General features: G+C 34.2%; 2 protein-coding genes across 4 annotated transcripts in view; one reads left to right on the plus strand and one right to left on the minus strand.

Moving 5' to 3' along the window:
- The window catches only part of LOC149618679 (uncharacterized), a 123,909-nt gene that overhangs the window by 46,356 nt on the left and 57,866 nt on the right, over window positions 1-19,687 (minus strand). Inside the window, exon 2 of one of the 3 annotated variants that reach the window (XM_089855194.1) lies at window positions 15,510-15,602. The exons of 1 other annotated variant lie outside the window; for it this stretch is intronic. The gene's annotated coding sequence lies outside the window, so the exon portion shown is untranslated. Of the gene's footprint in view, window positions 1-15,509; window positions 15,657-19,687 lie in introns of those variants that run through there. One more of the 3 variants, XM_089855195.1, reaches the window with a different exon arrangement.
- On the plus strand, window positions 7,269-13,791 carry LOC149618680 (insulinoma-associated protein 1a-like). The gene has a single exon (XM_089855190.1). It carries the CDS (start codon window positions 7,720-7,722, stop codon window positions 9,163-9,165), a length of 1,446 nt encoding a protein of 481 aa, XP_089711316.1. The 5' UTR covers window positions 7,269-7,719; the 3' UTR covers window positions 9,166-13,791.

Here is a 19,687-nt window from a genome sequence, read left to right on the forward strand (position 1 = left end):
CAGACTAAATAGGACCTAGATGGAAGTCCTGCAAAATTAACCACCACCGAGTGTAGGACTTCATTTCTTTGCCCTTGAACTAGCTCGAGCTGTAAGCCCATCTCAAGCATTACGAACTTGTATACCTAGTGTCATACTTATGGAAGGAACATATCACTTATAAACTTATGTTACTTACATACATAGGGGATACCCCATACTCAAAATCAGATGTATTGCAATGCATTGCGGGATATACTGTTGTTGGCGCCTTTTTTTTTAGCGCGCGCGTTTTTCCCCTATCAATTTTTTGACTATTTTAGAAAGTGCCGATTTTTACGCGCTTCTTATATAGAGGGAGTATTTATACAATCGGAGGGGGTTGCTTGGGCTAGCAGCTGATTTACGAATTATGTATTTCTAGGCTTAATAATGGCTTTGAATTTTTTATTTTTTTTTTAACTGAGTTCTGTTGAGCTTTAACGGTCTTTGAGAAATGATTTAAACGACTTAGAATTAAAATTAAGTTTAAGCTTAATTAAAGTGTTGTTTTTCCATTGAGGCACACTTAAATTTTCGTGAACACATGCTTTTTTTAATTTTTTTGTGGTCTTTGATCATTTGAGATATCATTGGAACGATTTAAAATTAAACTTAAGTTTAATTAAAGTGTTAATTTTCCATTCCTGATAGAAAGAAGCACAGTCTAATTTTAAATAGTGATATATTTGAAATAAATATATAGGGTTTTAATTTTTTGTGGTCATTGAAAATTAACATCATTTAAACGATCAACACTAATTAAACTTAAGTTTAATTAAAGTGTTAATTTTGCATTGAAGCCCTTCCTCCCTCCCAAATGGAAGCACGCTCAAATTTTAATTAGTGATATATTTCTAGCTAGGATTTAATTTTTTGTGGTATTTCAAATAAAATATAAACAATTTAAAATTAAACTTCAAACTTTAATTAAATTGCTAATTTTGCATTAATAAAGCCACCCAAATTAAAGTTTAAGTTTCTCAGGGTTTTTCCCTTTCTGTTGTAAGAGGTTTATTTTAGCTAAACTAGCATATTTTCTTCAATTCATGTCATTTTGAATGAGTTACAAAAATGTACTGACTTAAACTAGTAAATAGCCTTACTATACTATTCATTTTTAGGTTTGTTTACATAAAACACAGTTGTTTGTCCATTTACAAATTGTAACGTATAACCGCTTCTACAATTTTAAGGGTTGAATGGGAATTTTACATTTAAATATGCGAGTGGTTTCATACATGCTCGACTATCTCGTATCAAAACCAAAATCCTCCCAGATATTTTTATCCATGTTCAAATAAAAAGCTCATTTGCATGTTGTTATTTACTTACAAAGAAGCTGTTTTAGCATGGAATTTTGCTAGTAGTTTAAATACAACGTCACCCCATTGTATATCAAAACAAAACTAAAGGCAATCACAAATACTGGTCCCTTTTAATTCACCAAGAGGTTATGGAGAAAATTATGCAAAAGTAGGTAAAAAAATATATGGTAATGGCAGCCCATATTATCTCCCCTATAGACTATAAAACTATGCAAAGCAACTATCTGACATTACAATTACTAGTCCCTTAAAATCAACAAGAAGTTATAGAAAGCTTTGCAAAAATAGGTAAAAACAGAAGTAGCATGAGACTAAAAATAAAGAGCTCTAGCATTGGTAATAGATCCTGGCACTAGTGAACAAATTTGAGGATTTTACGCCGCTTCCATCGCGCCTACACTAGAGAGAAACAAAATTGGTCGAGTTCCAAAAATATTTCCTACCCCCTTGCCCTCAAGCTAAAGCCGCGGAACACGGACGAAGCGGGTACTTGAATCTAGTTCGGCCGTCTACCACGGCGAGCGTCTCACGTTATGGAGGGAAATTTCAGAAACCGCTACCAGAGGGCCAACCATTGGTGTGTTATCAAGAATATTCACTTAAGCCGAGTGAAGAATTTGGTTACCTCCATACTTCTAGGCCCTTATCTTACTTCTGCCCTTACTAGTCCCTAAGATAAAATTCAACAAGAGGTTATATAAAGAGAACAATGCAAAAAAAAATTTAAAGGAAAAATACGTCAATATATTTGTAAAAAAAAAAAAATCGCGATGCGATACTATATTGGTAATACGATTGATACCATAGAGCGGTATAAAAAATCTCTTCCAATTATAATCTCAACGGAAAACTTCAGAGGCCTGCACGCGTATAGTATAGACAGACAATGTTCGGTTTCGTACATAGCGCAATATGAAAAACTTTCACATGGCACGATCAAAAAAAGGGTCCCGGGCCAACGATATCGGTGGCGATCAAGGGGCTCCCCCAATTTGAATAGAAATTTCGGGGGAGTATAAAAGAGAGTGAGGGTTGCGCCCCCAGGCCGGGGTCAAAGCTGGAGCTGGACGCCCCGTTCCCGCTCGCTCCCAAACACCCCCGAGAATATTATTTTCCCTCTCTTTTAAATCTCCCCACTGCTGCCTACACACTACACTACACTGCCTTCGCTTCTTGGCGGCATAGGATCATCGCAACGAACTTTCCCCAAAAACCTTTCCCTTTAAACTGTCTGCTAAAGCAAAAGCAAAAAAAAAAAAAAAAATGTATGTAGCCATGGTATTTTTCCACATAGAAAGCACGTGGCTTGTTGGATGGTAAGTTTACAAATGGTAGTACTAGGGAAAAGCGGGCTTATGAGTTATGGTAGTGTATTTGTCTTTTGGCATTTTTTGGAAATCGCCGTACTGACGACGAAGAAATAAATTGGTATGTAAAACTATAGACCTAACTCCAGCACGTGGCTTTTTGGACGGTAAGTTTACTAATAGTAGTACTAGGGAAAAGCGGGCTTATGAGTTATGGTGATGGTGTATTTGTCTTTTGGCATTTTTTTGAAAACGCCGTACTGACGACGAAGAAATAAATTGGTATGTAAAACGACAGACCTATGAGGCTTAAACAAAAATCTCATAAATAAATGGGGCAAAAAGGCACGGGATTATGAGCTATGGTGGTGTATTTGTCTTTTGGCATTTTTTTGGAAAACGCAGAACTGACGACGAAGAAATAAATTGGTATGTAAAACTACAGACCTATGAGGTTTATACAAAAATCTCAAAAATAAATAGGAGAAAAAGGAACTTTTCACCAGCGTGGCACAGTGATAATGACAAGTTTAAAAATTAAATCGTTTTCAGTGGTCCACGGGACCACTAAGAAAATTCAACGATTTTTTCAAAAACTTTCTTGATTCTTGAAACTTTGAAATACAAATTAGTTACCAGAGTTCAGATATTAACTCAAATATTTTAATTATCCACTTCTTTAGCTTAGCAGGCGACATGCCCTGGACAATGGTCATGGACCAGTTTATTTAGTCCAGGCCAGGGGTCGCTGACCCAAAATCCAGTTTAAAAAATAATCAACCTTGCATAAAAATAGGGACTGATCAAACCTACAGTAACAAGCATCATAATAAAAAAGTTACATTTAAAAATGCCTATACTTATTCCATTGCCACACATTCCAAAATCATACTACAAAAAATCCATACGATAAATTCCCAAAACTAATCAACTCCGACTAGATTTATTATTATGTCCAGCACCCATAAATCGCAACGTCTTGTTTTCAAGCTCATGACTCAACCACAGGGCGCCAAATTTCGACGTCACGCGCATACTACACTGCCCCTTCCCCCTTACGGCCCTGAGCGCGAGACACGAGACCCCAAAAACTAAAAAGAAAAATACCCTCCTCCCCCGATAATATTGAATTCCCTCGGAAAAAAGTGTATCCACCCTGTGAATCACAAACAATACTTGCACCGGGACGCACAAAAGTATAGCGCCAAAAACTTTCCCCCAGCTTCATCAGACTAGGTTCTTGAAGGTATTGGTTGCAATTTTTATAACAAATTAGGTATATATATTTGAAAAAATTTAATTAACAAAGCTGATAAACATTGTTAACGACATTACTACCCCAACCAGGGATAGATTTAATTTTAGAAGCAGGAATGGAGAACAGAGTAATGTGGGCGCGCGTCAAAGTCCCGGACCCCCTTCCACGGGAAGGAGGGGTATGAAAGAAGAGGCGGGTCATAGCGACAGAGGTAAAAAGGAATTACGTATTTTCGCCGTCGCCGTCAGCAACTTCATCAAAAAATAGTTTAAGTGAGCAAATAAGATAATTTTTACTTTTCGTTACGCATTGGAGGGAGGGGCTCTACACTGGGCTATGAGTCGGACTGAAGTAAATACTAACCGTTTTCCATTCCTGCTTCTAAAATTAAATCTATCCCTGCTTGTAATAAAGGATCAGGGATAGATTTCATTTTAGAAGTAGGAATGGAGAACGGAGTAATGTGGGCGCGCGTCAAAGTTCCGGACCCCCTTCCACGGGACGGTATGAAAGAAAAGGCGGGTCATAGCGACAGAGGTAAAAAGGAATTACGTATTTTTCGTCGTCCCCGTCAGCAACGTCATCAAAACGTAGTTTAAGTGAGTTAACCAATAAGATAATTTAAACTTTCCGTTACGTGTTGGAGGGAGGGGCTCTATACTGGGTGGTCTATGAGTCGGATTGAAGTAAATACTAACCGTTCTCCATTCATACTTCTAAAATTAAATCTATCCCTGCCCCAACCCTAAATCCTTAAACTCAACTATAATTAAATAAAAGCTAGCAAATAACTCCTAAACCACAATCTCAACAAACCCTGATACAGAGCAGCCCACGACTCGAATTTTGGGCAAAAATTTCGACGACGTAAATCTATCCAGTATCCAAGTCTATTGCCATCTGCCATCGAGCGAAGCCTTTTAAATGATGTTTTTCGGCCGTCCGGAGCATATATATTTCTCCCCCTATACCGAACTGAAATCCCATAGGATGCAAGCATATGGGGGTGGTACGGTACACCCCAGTGCACTCCTAATCTGAACTAGAGCAGTTCTAGCATGCACTGGGGGTGTAAGAGTGGGGGAGAGAGGAGAATGCGCATTTTTTAGGGTGCTACATTCGCCGGCTATGAACATAATTAAAATGACAGGTATGGAAATGAAATGGAATTTTATTTTACGAGGGATGGGGAGTGGATTTAACAATAAAAGAGGGGTGGGGGTCATTAGGGGTCAATGCAAACGGGTATAATAAGGGTTATGCCATCAGGTTCTCACTGATGGAGGTGCTATATTGGAAGGATTCGTTTATTGGGGTTTTTCTGTAACGGTTTTTCTAGCCTGACTGGGTGGCTGGTACTGCATGTGTAGGTAGCCAATAGAGATATTATAGTATTTACATTTTGTTTTAATGGGTTTGAAAAAACCGTTGTAATAAAAGAAACCGTCTTAAACCTTAGTAATTATTATTTTATTTAAAAAAATATTTCAAATTTGGTTGGTTATATTAGATTAAAATTCAATTACTTTGATCTGATTAATTGGAAATTTTTTTTAAACTGTGATTATAATTGATTTAATCACGTTAATTAAATATATTAAATTTTAAATCATAATTTATCTGATTAATTTATTATTGATCTGATTAAGTTGAATATATATGTTTAAACTATAATTAAAACTGCATGATTTAATTGTGTCTGATTAAATATATTAAATTTTAAGTCATAATTTAACTAATTGAATTTTTTTATCTGATTTAATCACGTTTAATTAAATATATTAAGTTTTAAATTATAATTTATCTAATTAAATTATTATTCATCTGATGAAGTTGAATATAAATGTTTAACTGTGATTAAAACTTACTTAATCACGTTTAATTAAATATATTAAACTTGATTAAAGTCTTAATTTATCTAATTAAATTATAATTGACCTGGTGAAGTCGAAATAAATATTTAAACTAAGATTAAAGCTGATTTAATCACGTCTAATTAAATATATTAGACTTAATTGAAGTCTTAATTTATCTAATTAATAATTGTGATCTAATTAGGTCGAAACAAATATTTAAACTAACATTATAATTGAATTAAACTTATGAAGTTAAAGCCATATTTAAAAAACCTACAGAAGTTTCTTTCATCTCTAGCCAAACAAAACTTACTAATAACTTTTGAACATAGTTTCAGCTTACAATATAAACACCTCAGGGTTTGAACGTGGCCCCTAAAAGTTGGTTTCCGCGTCATACACTAGAGTGCAGCAGTTGAAACATTTCTACAGGGGAAATCCCTGAAATCTTGCATTTAAACAAAACTTGGTAATTTTTGTAATGTACCAATATAAACTGATATAACTCAACAAGGGCTTCAATTTAAGATATTTCACGCCTAAATGTGTTAATAAATAACGAAGATATGAGATTTTAACCAAATAATTAATTGAACAAATCTGCAAAAACATAAAGACGATGGAGAGAGAGAAAACTGAAAGATTCGTGAGTATTTAAAAACCGAAATAATTATAGATGAAAAATTTAATTGTATAAATTTAAAGTTATAAAGTCACAGTTGCACTATTAAAGGTTATTTTCACCGAAATACTAAAACATTAATAAAATTATTGCTATTTTCCCCCCAATGTAAATTACCTAATACTTGAAAACAGTAATTTGTAGCGGTATTGGTTAATTACCAACTCAATCTCTATTAGTATTCTTTAGGTTCTTGGACCCCAATATTTAAGAACAAAAATAAATTACCCAAATTATTCTTTGGTCTCTAGTATACATTCTAAGTAAAATTAAATTAACCAAATAGTACTAGCTAGAGAACCTTTAAAAACACTTAGTTAACAAATAAATCACCATAAAACCAAATATATAGATGACTGACCTTGTAATGAACCCCCAATAAAATCTGACCCAATTTGGGGTCCATCCAAACAAATCAGGTCAACATCAAAATTCTTACGATATCCATCTAAATTAAAAAAACTCAGAACCCTTTTAAAATATATTTAAACCCTTTACCTTCAAAAAAAAAAATAACAACACCAACAACACGCACATACCAACTTCACAAAATAGCCATCCCTCTTAACCATACCATACCATAAAACAAAACGAAAACGTCCCACCAAATTCCCCACAAAAAAAAAGCTCTCTTACACATCCATTCACAAAATCTTTGCTTCCTACTTGCAGGAGGAAGAACCAGAAAAAAAAAATAGAAAACGGGAATACCCCTTAGTGATCCCCCAAAAATATACGCCATAGAATCCCCCACCCAACAATTTTTTCCCACAGACCGGTGGTGCGATTTATCCATAGACCATGGACCCCCGACTCTTCGAAGGAAGCCTGTTTCGGCTAGGGGTATATGGTTATACAATAGAACCCCCTCGCGCTGTACAATACCTCGTTGGCACGCGCCAAAATACAAAAATCCCCCCTCCCAGCTTGGAGCGCGTGCATGAATCCGTTAGTTGTGCAGCAGCTACACAATAAAGAGAAAAAAGAGGCGGGCTTTAAACCACGTGATTCAGGAGAAAGGCCTACTGAACGGAGTAGTAGACCTACGGCTACGGGAAGGGAGTCTGCAGCCTCTGCTCTGTTCAGAACTTCAGAGAGAGAACTAAAAATCCGATTCCGATCCGAAAAGCATTCAATATCTGCAAGAGCGTCGGGGTACAGACCGTCAGAGTGTGTTTACTAGTCATGGGAAACGGTCGCTCGTTTCGGAGCTGCTCCGAATAAGTCTCCGTTAACTTGTCGGCGTATGGTCTAGCTAGCCGAGACAGACATGCCACGAGGGTTCCTAGTCAAACGCTTCAAGAAGTGCGCAACCGGTGCCAATGGCGTTCAACCACCACCGGCCCATCAAAATTATCCAGAAGTAATTGGTGTTGGGTATCCGGATCGCGTCCGGCGTTACTCCGACGGTGACCGAAGCGATACCAGCTCCGATGGTCACCCAGAAACGGGGCACGTACCCCCAAACCAACAGTATTTAAATTACTCCAACGAGGTTAAAGTTCAAGATGAACCCTTAGAACTAACCAGTCCGCGTAAATTCATTAACCACCATCAAAAATTAGACTATCATCGTAACGCAAGTACCATCGCACCATCGCCGGAGGAATATTGCAACAGTAATTGCAGTAGTACAATTCCGGAAGTAATTGAAGAGAAGTACAACGTCGCTGTGGTCACCACGGAAAAACGGGCTAGTAAACGTAAGAAACCTGGTGGTACGAAAACACCCAGAAAGAATAAAGCTACTAGAAGGTTGAATTTTGACGAAGACAAATCATCCCCAGTTTCGGGTACGTTTATCCGAGATTTAGACTCAGATGAAGAGTTGGCCCCAGTTAGATCGGGGGACATAGACCCCAGTTTAAACGTCGTCGTAGTTAGCGAGGAAGCCCGAGCTGAATTAGCCAAAATCGAGAATCTAATCGGTGATTACGTTTGCCAATTATGCAAGGAAAGTTACTCGGACGCCTTTGGTTTGGCGCAACACCGTTGCTCGAGGATAGTCCACGTTGAATACCGCTGTCCCGATTGCGAAAAGGTATTTAATTGCCCGGCAAATTTAGCTAGTCATAGAAGATGGCACAAACCAAAAGGTGAAGCCATGGGAACGCCGAAAAAGGACAAATTAGTAACGACGAAATTGAAAGACCATAATGGGACAACGACTAATGGTAGTGGTGGTGGTACCAAATCACCGCAACCTCCCAGTCTAATACATATTTCGTTACTGGAACGTCACCTACCGAACGAGATAACGGGTTTAGCTTCGAACGAGGGCCAATTTGAATGTGAGTTATGTGGGAAGAAATTTCGACGACGCGCTTATTTACGAAAACATGTGTCGCAAATGCACGACAATGAAAACGGTAACGGTAAAAGCGAACCACCTACGCTTAACAATACAACTTTACAACGCGAGCAGCAAATGAACGCGGAGCAACATTACGTACGCCCAGATTTAATGGAAAACTTAAACTTGGCGGTTTTAAGTTCGGATTGCCGTTGCGCCGTTTGTGGAGCTCTCTTCGCTAACAGAGCAACGTTAGAAAAACATTTAAGGCTGCATACGAACGAAGTTTTCAATTGCAAGTTTTGCAATTGCAATTTTTTCAGTTCGTCCGCGTTAACAAGGCACATAAATAATTATCATCCGTCCGAAAATAGGGAAGTGGTTCTACTGCAAATGCCACCATTGAGGTCAGTAACAAGCTGAGTTTAGTCTTAAAGCTGTCCATACAAATATTACCGTTTTTGTGCTTTTGAAAATTGAAAAACATAAAATAGTGTTTTAAAATTAAATATGTAAAAACATAATGAAAATAGGTTAAAAATAATGGTAATATTAAATATTAGATTAAAATAAAACAAATAAATCCGAAAGAAAAACTAAAACCGGTAATACGTGAGCATTAAAATTAATTTCCAAATTATTAATTAATTAATTAATTAAAACTAATCTCCTTTCGCGATTAACGTTAGATTGGAAAATAATTTGCGAATGCCGATTATTTCTGCCCATTTACTTACAGATAAAAATTTAATTATTATTAAATTAAATTAAATTAATTTTAAAGCTCTTATTAATGTGCTAATTGCACCTAAACCAAAACCATGAGTAGATAGATATAGATTTTGCGATCATAACCAAATTCATAAATAGTTAAAGGGTGTTAACTATTACTTTGCATAAATTATTTTCATAAAATTTCTAATGCCTTAATATTAATATACTGAATTTACACGATACGAACGAGTACTTTTTAGCTATGACTGAAGTAAAGCAAGGACCTTAACGTTTGTGACATTTTGACAGTTCGGTATTCCACCATTTAGAGAAGAATTTCCCATTATTTTAAAAATTCTCAATCATAAAATCCCTAACTAAAACGAAATGTGGCGAGCTGCTTTACTTCGAGAATTATTTACTTCTGTTTTAATAATAATAAATTCAACGCCGTTAATTGATCATATGACCAATCCGCACTACACCACACCTTAATGATGTGCGGGAAATGTAAGGATGGTTAATTACTCTGAACTATACTTAACTCATTAGCACCCCATGAAGAAATTAACAAAATTAAGAACCATCTAAATACAATTAAGGTCAGAAGCAACTTCTATAAAACATAAGTTGATCAAAACCTTAAGTCTCCAACAACAATAATGCCTTAATAACACGATGCCAATGGCGATGTCGTTATAGTCTGCTTAAAAAACGAGTCAATCGTAAACTATCTTAGCCAAAATTAGTTAATTTCCGAAAATGACGTCACTTTATAAAAAAAATTAAGATAATTTTTTTCCCGTGGAATTATGGGATTGTTAAAAGCCATGTTTCCCATAATGCAATGATGGACTTATATAAATAATTTTCACTAAAAGTGTTACAGAAAATTCCTCGGCCCCTCACACAGCTTAAACTTCAGTGTAGTGTTGTCAGGCCCTCTTTGAGTCAAGTTGGCCAATTACTGATTCAAACTGAACTGCTACCCTTTTTCTATACTATCTCTTGACTCATCAACGGCCTGGCAACACTGGGAAAACGTCAAAAAAAAAACCTTCAATGGAAACTATTTATTTTGAATCTATTTCCCCTTTTGTAATAGACGGCGTTTATGCAAGTGGCGCATGGAGTTAGTTCATTAATGGAGACTTACGGTTATTACGAACTTATGCTCTACCCCTAAAATAAATAAATAAATACAAAAATACCCCGTAAAATAATTGTACCGTTATATGCAAATATCATAATGTTAAATTATCCCATACCTCATTTATAATACAGTAAAACAAAACCTACAGCAAAATATGGCTGGCTAAAAATGGCCAGTGCTTTTAACAATTAAAACTTGATCAATTGCTATTAAAAAAATTCCGAGTACCTCTTAGGCTCCTTACCATACATTAATTCATTTAATGAAAGTTCATAACTTCACCCCTCCCCGCGATGCCATATTCTAGTCATAATTAAACGTGTAGAATTCTAGTCATTAGCGTCATTCCCATAAATATTGTTGTTTAATTCCACAGACAACCCTAAAGAAATTCAACTGAAAATACTTTTCTAATTTAGAACTTAGGCTATAGGACAGTATTTTAATGTCCATTCGAAATAAGATTTAAACGCTACCAATTAAAATTAAAATATATTATTATTAGTGAAATTGTACCACAACTACAAATGAATTAATTCTGCAGGGCCAATAAGAATTTTAAGCATTGCGGTTTTTACTTTCAATACACTGGTTTGAATTAGTTAAAAGATAATAGGGACTTGGCAATACTGGCTTAACTCCGCCCCCAGCGCCATTATGGTATATTTTTTTTTAACAGAATGTAAGCTATATAAGCCCCTCCTCCTGGTGGTATGTTTTTTAGCACCAGTGGAAGGTAGACTGACGTTACATGACGTAGTAATGCCAAGTCCCTATTTATAATATAAACCATAACATTATAATACTTTTTTAAGTATGGATCTCCCTTAACGGCATTTAGTAACAAAATTCTCCAGACGAGACAAGGTTAAAGAGACTGATTATCCGCCAGGTGACACCCGCTACCTCAGAAGAGGAAGAAGAGGTCTGCAAATATCCTTTGCACCCATACTTACGGAGAGTATTATAACGCTAATATTAAATAGAGAGAAATAGGCGAGTAGGGGACTCGTTAGCGGTTAGAGGTAATAATAGACGCAGCAACAGGGAATCCTAGATGGATGGAAGGGATGGAGTTTCCTAACTCAGGCTCCATCTAGTGTTGGCTTATGGTATCTCAATTATTACTTGTAAAACGGCCTGTATGCCCCTTAGGCGCCTATTTCTCGTCTAATGAATCTGTATTAGCGGTTAGAGGTAATAATAGACGCTCCAACAGGGAATCCTAGATGCATAGATGGAGTTCCCTAACTCAGGCTCCATCTAGTGTTGGTTTATGACATCTCTATTATTACTTGTAAAACGGACTGTATGCCCCTTAGGCGCCTATTTCTCGTCTATTGAATCTTTACTAGCGATTCAACAATCGTAACAGAACCAATTAAAACGTGTTCTGCAAACCTCTAGTGAAAACCACAAACACCAGTAAAACCCTAATGCTTAAAATTAAATTAGTTTAAAGGGATGATTTTAGGTGTTACGTAGAAATAGAGATCCCTACTGGGCATGCGTGAATTTCGTAGCGTTATTAGTGTATTGGGAATGGGCCTTGGCATTTTTGTTGAGTCGTTGCACGCTTACAATCGCGTGGCATTACCCAATCACTACTTTAAGAAATAGTAACACTACTACTACAAAATATAGTTCTTAACCTCACGCCCCTACATAACGCATTGAACATACCTTTAAACGTAATAACGCACGCCCATCGCAGATGCAGTCATGTAGTTAAGTTTTACTTAGCTACTTCTAACTAACGTACTTCTGTCGGTAAATTAACCTAATCATTAAACGAAGCAGTTAACTATTCTATTTTGAGCATCATTAGATTAGCTCTCGTGTTTAATTTAACGCTTTTTCCCATCAATAAGCGATTTAATAGTGAAACATAAAGGATAATATATTGAAACGCATTATATTCTAGCGAAGAAGAATTATCTAAATTCGGCAAACAAAGATTCAAATTAGTCTCTCTCTCTCTCTCCTATGGCCTAAGTGCATTAAAAGCTAGCAAACAAATTACAAAAACTAAACTTCAGTTTTGAGATCAGGGGTACAACATAAGTTAATAATAATGCCAAAATAAGTTTGAAATATAATTGAAGTAATTAATGGAACCAGTAGCGGCTAGAATTTCTTGGGGTGAGAGATGTGATTTTAACAAGATAATTACCGTAATTTTACCAATATAATTTACCAAATAGCGCTGTAAATTAGTGTAGTTTTACATAGAGAGATAACTTGCTAAACAGCGTCGTAAATTACCGTAGTTTTACCGAAGTAATTTACCAAATACCGCCGTAAATTAACGTAATTTTACCATGATAATTTAACAAATAGCGTCGTAAATTACGATACTTTTACCAAGGTAATTTACAAAATAGCTCCGTAACTTACGATAATTTACCAAATAGCGCAGCCAAAAATTACCGAAATTGTACCAAAATAATTTAAAAAATACAACGGTAAATTACCGTACTTTTACCAAGATAATTTATCAAAAAGCGCCGCCGTAAATTACCGTAATTTACCAAGGTAATTTATCAAATAGCTCTGAAAATGACCATACTTTTTTCAAGATTTTTGCAAATAAATTTAAAATTAGATTTATATTATACTGTAATTTATCCAAAAAAACAGTAATTTAATTCATGCCGAAATACTAATCGGTAATTTAAGGGTAATGCTGGTAAAAATTACGGTAATTTCACATCTCTACGTAAATTTACACCATATAGTGTAGGGTCAACCTTCAAATTTTAAAATACATTGAATTTTCATTTATAGGAAGGCAATTTAAATCTCTGATACACTTGATATAAAAATACGATAAAATTTTCATGGTATCACCAAAACTTCATTTTAAATTTAAAAATTATAGTTTCTGATTCGAATTTTATTAGCATACCCCCCCTAATACGAAACAAGCCGCCTGATTACCAAAGAGTCTGCTTAACTTATTACGACTTAACATTTACTTATGAATAGCGCTAGGAACCATCCATTAATGGAACGGAACGCACTGGGCAAACACGTGCTTAGTATTCCCGCTTTAAATGTCAATTTACCACGACGGGAAATATTTTCGTCAGAAGAGTTCCATTAGAGAAAAGTTCAACCGTATTTACTTAGTTAATTTACATAAATGCATAACTCGCCCAAAATAAAAATATAAAAAACAACTCATCCCATGGAACTCCAACGATATTTAACAATCGATATATCGTTTAAATTGGCTCACAAATTCACTGACGATACGCGAAAGAATTTATAGATTATCAGAATTTCTATATATCGCATTATAAAAATAAAATATCGATTATTTTAAAAATCGTTTTTATAAATAACTCAAGGAGGTGGTATAGACGTTAAAGCGAGTCTCGGGCCTCTCGGCCGGGCTGTCTTTAAGTTTAAACAAATGCCACTAGATTCCACCATAATTGAGGGGTGGAGTTCGCTTAGCAAAGGCTAGTTTTAGCTCCGCCTTCTACGTTAACTAGTTCTGATTGGCTCCTTCATTTGGCAAGGTAAAATTTGTGTGTAGAATGTTAGGGGTGCTACTGGAGCCGACATTTGCTTTAATAGTTGTGCCTAAAAAACATTCCTTCAACCTGAATTGGCGCTACGGACGTCCTAGAAACTCTATATTGAAAACACGTGCACTACCTCTAATACAGGATATTCCAAAATGGGTGATAGTAGGAGCTAAGTACATTGCTTTCTATGGGAGATTTTGAGTAGAAAATGTAACTTCTACCACATTTTTCCCAAAAAGACGTCATTTACAAGTCATGAATAGTTTGTTTTACTTTACGGAAGACCCCTTAAATTTAAGTAAGAAATTTGAAATACAATGCTAATTTAATAAGGGGGTCATCCCTAAAACACTCTAACCATAATCGTAAGCGGTAGCCGTTTTATACAAAATGTCATAAAAGTAATATTTTGGACTCCAAATTGAACACAATGTATTTTGGACCTAACACGCCTTTTTTTGTACACCCTGTATAATGTATATATTTTATGTGTTTTAACAGCAGTGTTGTCCAGCATCACATTTTTTATACCAGTTTTTGGTTAACGGACATTCATAACTTGAAGTATTGAACAACAGGTGTCCAGTAGAAAAACAATAATTAGTCTTAATAATTTACGAAAAACATCGTCTGCTACGAGTAGCATACATAACTTATTTTTATAGGTAACTAGCGCCCTCTAGGATTAACGTGGGAAAGTTTTACAACACGTTCAAACAGATAAATGGCAGTTCTTAACTTTCACTGTATAAAAACGTATGGAGATTTATAATACATGCCATTTTTAAATATTTGCCCAATTTAGAGATAAAAATTAATTGACTTATTTAGGAATATAACGAGCGATTCAACTCTTATATTTTAACTTATCATTAAAATTGCAAAATTATTAAATTAAAAAAAATCCGAAGTTCATATGATCAAGTCAATTGTAAATCTAACGCAGATTAAATCTTATTTTAGGAAAATTATAAATTAATAAAATAATAAATAAATTATATATATATTTTTCGGTGAAAATAAATGCGATAATTCTAACCCCCCCTCAAATAAAATAAATTAGCAAAGTGAATTAATTTCTTAATAGAAAGAAATTCATGGTAATTTATGGAAAGAAATTCATGGTAATTTATAGAAAGAAATTTATGGGAATTCACAGAAAGAAATTCATGGTAATTAATAGAAATAAATAAATGGGAATTAATGGCCCTTATTGTACAAGATACAAACATATCAAGCGTGAGTGTAAAAATAACACATGCACAAAATATATATATATAAACAAGCACAAGTGATTTTTTGCAAACAAAAATTGTACAGAAATAAATAGTTTTAAATGAAAATAAATAAAATTGTGCACTTACTATTGAAAAGTCCGTCCGACCGTGAAAACCAGTTGCCTTTAAAATAAATGAAGAACTTCAAATGTTGATTCCTCCAAATCGTCCAAAAAATATCTAGAACAAATTAAATAAGTATTAATTGAAGTTTTAAAATAATAATAATAATATTGATCAATAATGAAAAAAAAATGAATAAATAAATAAATTCGTAATTGTAGTTTTGATACTAAATGGTTTATAATTTTTTTTCTTAAATATATGCGTTGATAAAATTAATTAAAAGGCGTATATTTATAATTAAGTTTTCTGGTCGGTAATGAATATTTTTGTAAAGCACAGTGTTATCACAATTTAAATGAAATATTAATATATGTAAATTTGTCTAATTTATTTTTATCAGATTTTTATTTTTAATTTAAAAGCGTGGAAGTTCATAAAGATAGCTTAAAATATTTTTTAAAAATCTTTTGTTATAAATCATAAACCCGAGTTAAACATTCCAAAATATTGGTTTTGATATCCAAATTTAAATATATTAACACGTGAAAAATATTTTAGTATCCAAAATTAAATATCTGAACTCATAAAACTAGTTTTAATATCCAAAAATAAATAGCTGAACCCTTAAACAAAAATTTAATATCCAAAGCTAAATAGCTGAACCCTTAAACAAAAATTTAATATCCAAAGCTAAATAGCTGAACCCTTAAACAAAAATTTAATATCCAAAGCTAAATATCTGGTGTCATAAAAAAATTAATATCTGAACCCATAAACAAATTTTAATATCCAAACCAAAATTCTTGAACTCAAAAAACAAAATTTAATATCCAAAGCTAAATATCTGAACCCATAGAATAAAAATTTAATATCCAAAGCTAAATATCTGAACCCATAGAATAAAAATTTAATATCCAAAGCTAAATATCTGAACCCATAGAATAAAAATTTAATATCCAAACTCAAATATCTAAACCCAAAAAAATTTAATATCCAAACTCAAATATCTGAACCCAAAAACATTTAATATCCAAACCTAAATATCTGAACCCATAAAACCAATTCCAATATCCAATGTATAAATTATGAACCAATATTATGTCAAAAAATAATTAATATCCAAAATTCAAACTAAAAATTAAAAATCTGAAACTTTTAGACAAATTTACATATTGAAACCCCGCACAATGCAATGAACGTGTGATGTTTTTTTTATTATATAAAACCTTAATTTATAAAAATATTTAAATATAATTAAAACCCTTAGTTCCTGTATGAAAATTACGCTAAAAGGACTAATTAAGGATGAGTATAATCTAGTCATTTTGATAAAACTCATATTTCCCCAAACTTCCCTTGAAACCCAACACTTGTGTAATAGTTTTTTTGCAACGCCTTTTATGGTCAATTTTCCTATAATAAATAGACCAATATTTTTCAACAAACAAACAGCAAATTCCATCCACTTTATAATTATAAAAAATTAATATTTATAATATATATAATATATATTATACACCTCAAATGAAAACACATGTATTATAAAAATAAACAAAAAAGAAATTTTCTTAATAAAACATTAAAAATTGCCTTGAAATTGTCTCAATTATTTTTTAATTACTCAATATTAATTTTTTTCTAATTAGTATCAAACGTTACTAATGAGTAAAGTAAATAAAAATGTAAGTTATTGCGTCATTACATTTTAATTACTTTCTGGCAGCCATTTTCCAAGATGGACGCCAATTCAAACCAAAACTAGGGATGCACCGATATATCGGTATATCGGCCGATATATCGGCCTATTTTTTTCATATCGGTATCGGCCAATATCGGCTTCATGTAAACCGATATTTCCGGGAAAAATTTGACAAAATACAAGGTACTCAATAAATACTAATTGAAACGTATCACAACAAATTTATCCCCCACATTTAAAATTTCCCTTTAAAAATGCAAGGTTTTCCAGAATCTCAGTTTTATCCCGTTGTTCACGACTATGAGTAAATAATTTCCCTAGTTTCGCATACCTCCCACAAACAATCGAAGTCAACACTGACGCTCTCTAATGCGTTTGGTACGTGTCACAAATGTACATTTTGACCTTTTCACTTGTGGTCCAAAATTTTGCTTATAACGCTACTTCTTGTTGAACAAAGAACGGAGCTGCATTTTTACTAAAAACCAACCAAGGATTTAACTTAGACCACACCACTTTTTAAGGAAGCGGGTTAAGGCTAAAATATGTAGTGGTACCGCATTAAACGAAAGAGATGTTAAATATGTCTCTAATAAAACAAAGGAAAAACGTAAATGGTTCTAAATAATGTTGATTCTACTCTTGGAAACGATATTCATGGAGAAATATTACTTTTTTATGGGCCGATAATATCGGCCGATATATCGGCTACGAATTTCCGATATATCGGCCGGCCGATATATCGGCTGAACCCATATCGGTGCATCCCTAACCAAAACCCATACATTTTTCGTATGGATCATTAACCAACTTATTAAATATCGCCAAGAAGTCATATCTAGTTTATTAGGGAGAAGGTATAAGATGCCAATGTACTCGCGTGCCATAGTCCCAGTCCCCCTTTCAAAATACAAGGGGGGATGTAAAAGGAGTTAGCCGGGCTATTTCGCCAGCTCTCCTCTGTCGGAAAATACAAAAAATTTTCGTCATTCGCGTCGCGCTCTTATTCGTTTTCAAAGACCAATGAGGTGCTGGCTGGTTTTAATTTAGAGGCGGCGGGGATTAACTCCGGACCTACGTTTGGACTGGAGATAAAGCTAGAAATGTGGCGAATTTATACCTTCTCCCTAATAAACTAGATATTACTTCTTGATATCGCTTTAAGTAGTTAAAATGTCTGGCTGGTTTAGTTGGCTTTCCTTCGTCGCCATTTTTCAAAATGGCGGCACATTCGAACAAAAAACGATAAAACTTGTCTACTGTATGCCTAATATCAGCAAAAGTCTATAAGGATTCGTGAAGTACGAGGTCTTATTGACTTTCCATATTAGCGATTCTAAAGTATGGAAGCTATTCAATAATACGGGTTTCTTAATATACATTTATAAACCGCCATTTTCCAATATGTCCGTGAATTGATATAACCCAACCTTAGTGAGAACCTACTACTTCAGAGCAAGGTTCCAAGAAGTTTCATCTTTCAAGGTAAAGCGGTTTTTCGTTAATTGGGTTTTCCAATTAATAAAAAAAACCCTCAAGTAAAAACTTTGAACATGGTAAGAACTAAAGGATTTAAATCTTTACTAATTAACTACAATATTTTTCTTCTAGATTTTAGTGATAATGAACAATTAAAATTAACTTATTTTCGGGTTAGACATCAAAATGCCTTCACTATCTTCAATTTAATTGACTAAACCAATGGCGGATGGCGAGGCAGTAGTCCATGATTATTTTTAAGACTAATTAAATGTACTAATTATCATATTTTAATAAGAGATCATTTATTTCCTTTCATATTTAGAAAAAGCAGCCGTTCTTTTAAGGTATAACGTTACGTAACCTGAACTATTCCTTTAAGTGCAATTAATGATTAAAATTAACTAATTATCGGATTAATACATCAAAATTTCCTTCATTATCTTCGAAATTAATTGACTTCTACGGTAACAAACCATTAGAGAAAGCCTCGTCACAAACACGAAACGAAAAGCACAACAAAAAAATTTAATCACAAAGGTCTTGTAATTTTCCAACTACAAAAACAGTGGAATTGCCACCAAAATTACTTTGGGCGGGAAAAAGTGTCCCAATAACGCTATGGCTGAAATTCTAATCATGAAAAGCATGTTCTAGCCTCGAAGCATAAATATTTACCGCGGACGACAGCTTCTAATAATAAAAGAGAGACAGCGCGACGAACAGGGGAAACGTAACAAAAAAGAAAGAAAAAATGCTAAATAAATACACTTTTATAATTTAATTCTTTCAAACGCAACTCAAAATTTAATATTGGATTATTTGGAGTCTATCGACAGCTAAGGGGCCACGCATATTCGATAACAGAACTCCACCTTCTTAAGGACAAGTTTCGTGGAAATAAATTGGTCATTATCATAAGTTTATAAGAGATATGTTCCTTCCATAAGTATAACACTACATATGCTTCGTAATGCTACTGAGAGACTTACAGCTCGAGATAACTAGTTCGAGGGAGAAC

Source organism: Phalangium opilio, unplaced genomic scaffold, assembly GCF_054372755.1.
Source record: "Phalangium opilio isolate 3A_F unplaced genomic scaffold, DU_Popi_V2 ptg000209l_1, whole genome shotgun sequence".
NCBI lineage: Eukaryota > Metazoa > Arthropoda > Arachnida > Opiliones > Phalangiidae > Phalangium > Phalangium opilio.

Coding starts and splice junctions, on each gene's coding strand:
- LOC149618680 (XM_089855190.1), top strand. CDS start 7,720: ATGCCACGAGGGTTCCTAGTCAAACGCTTCAAGAAGTGCGCAACCGGT.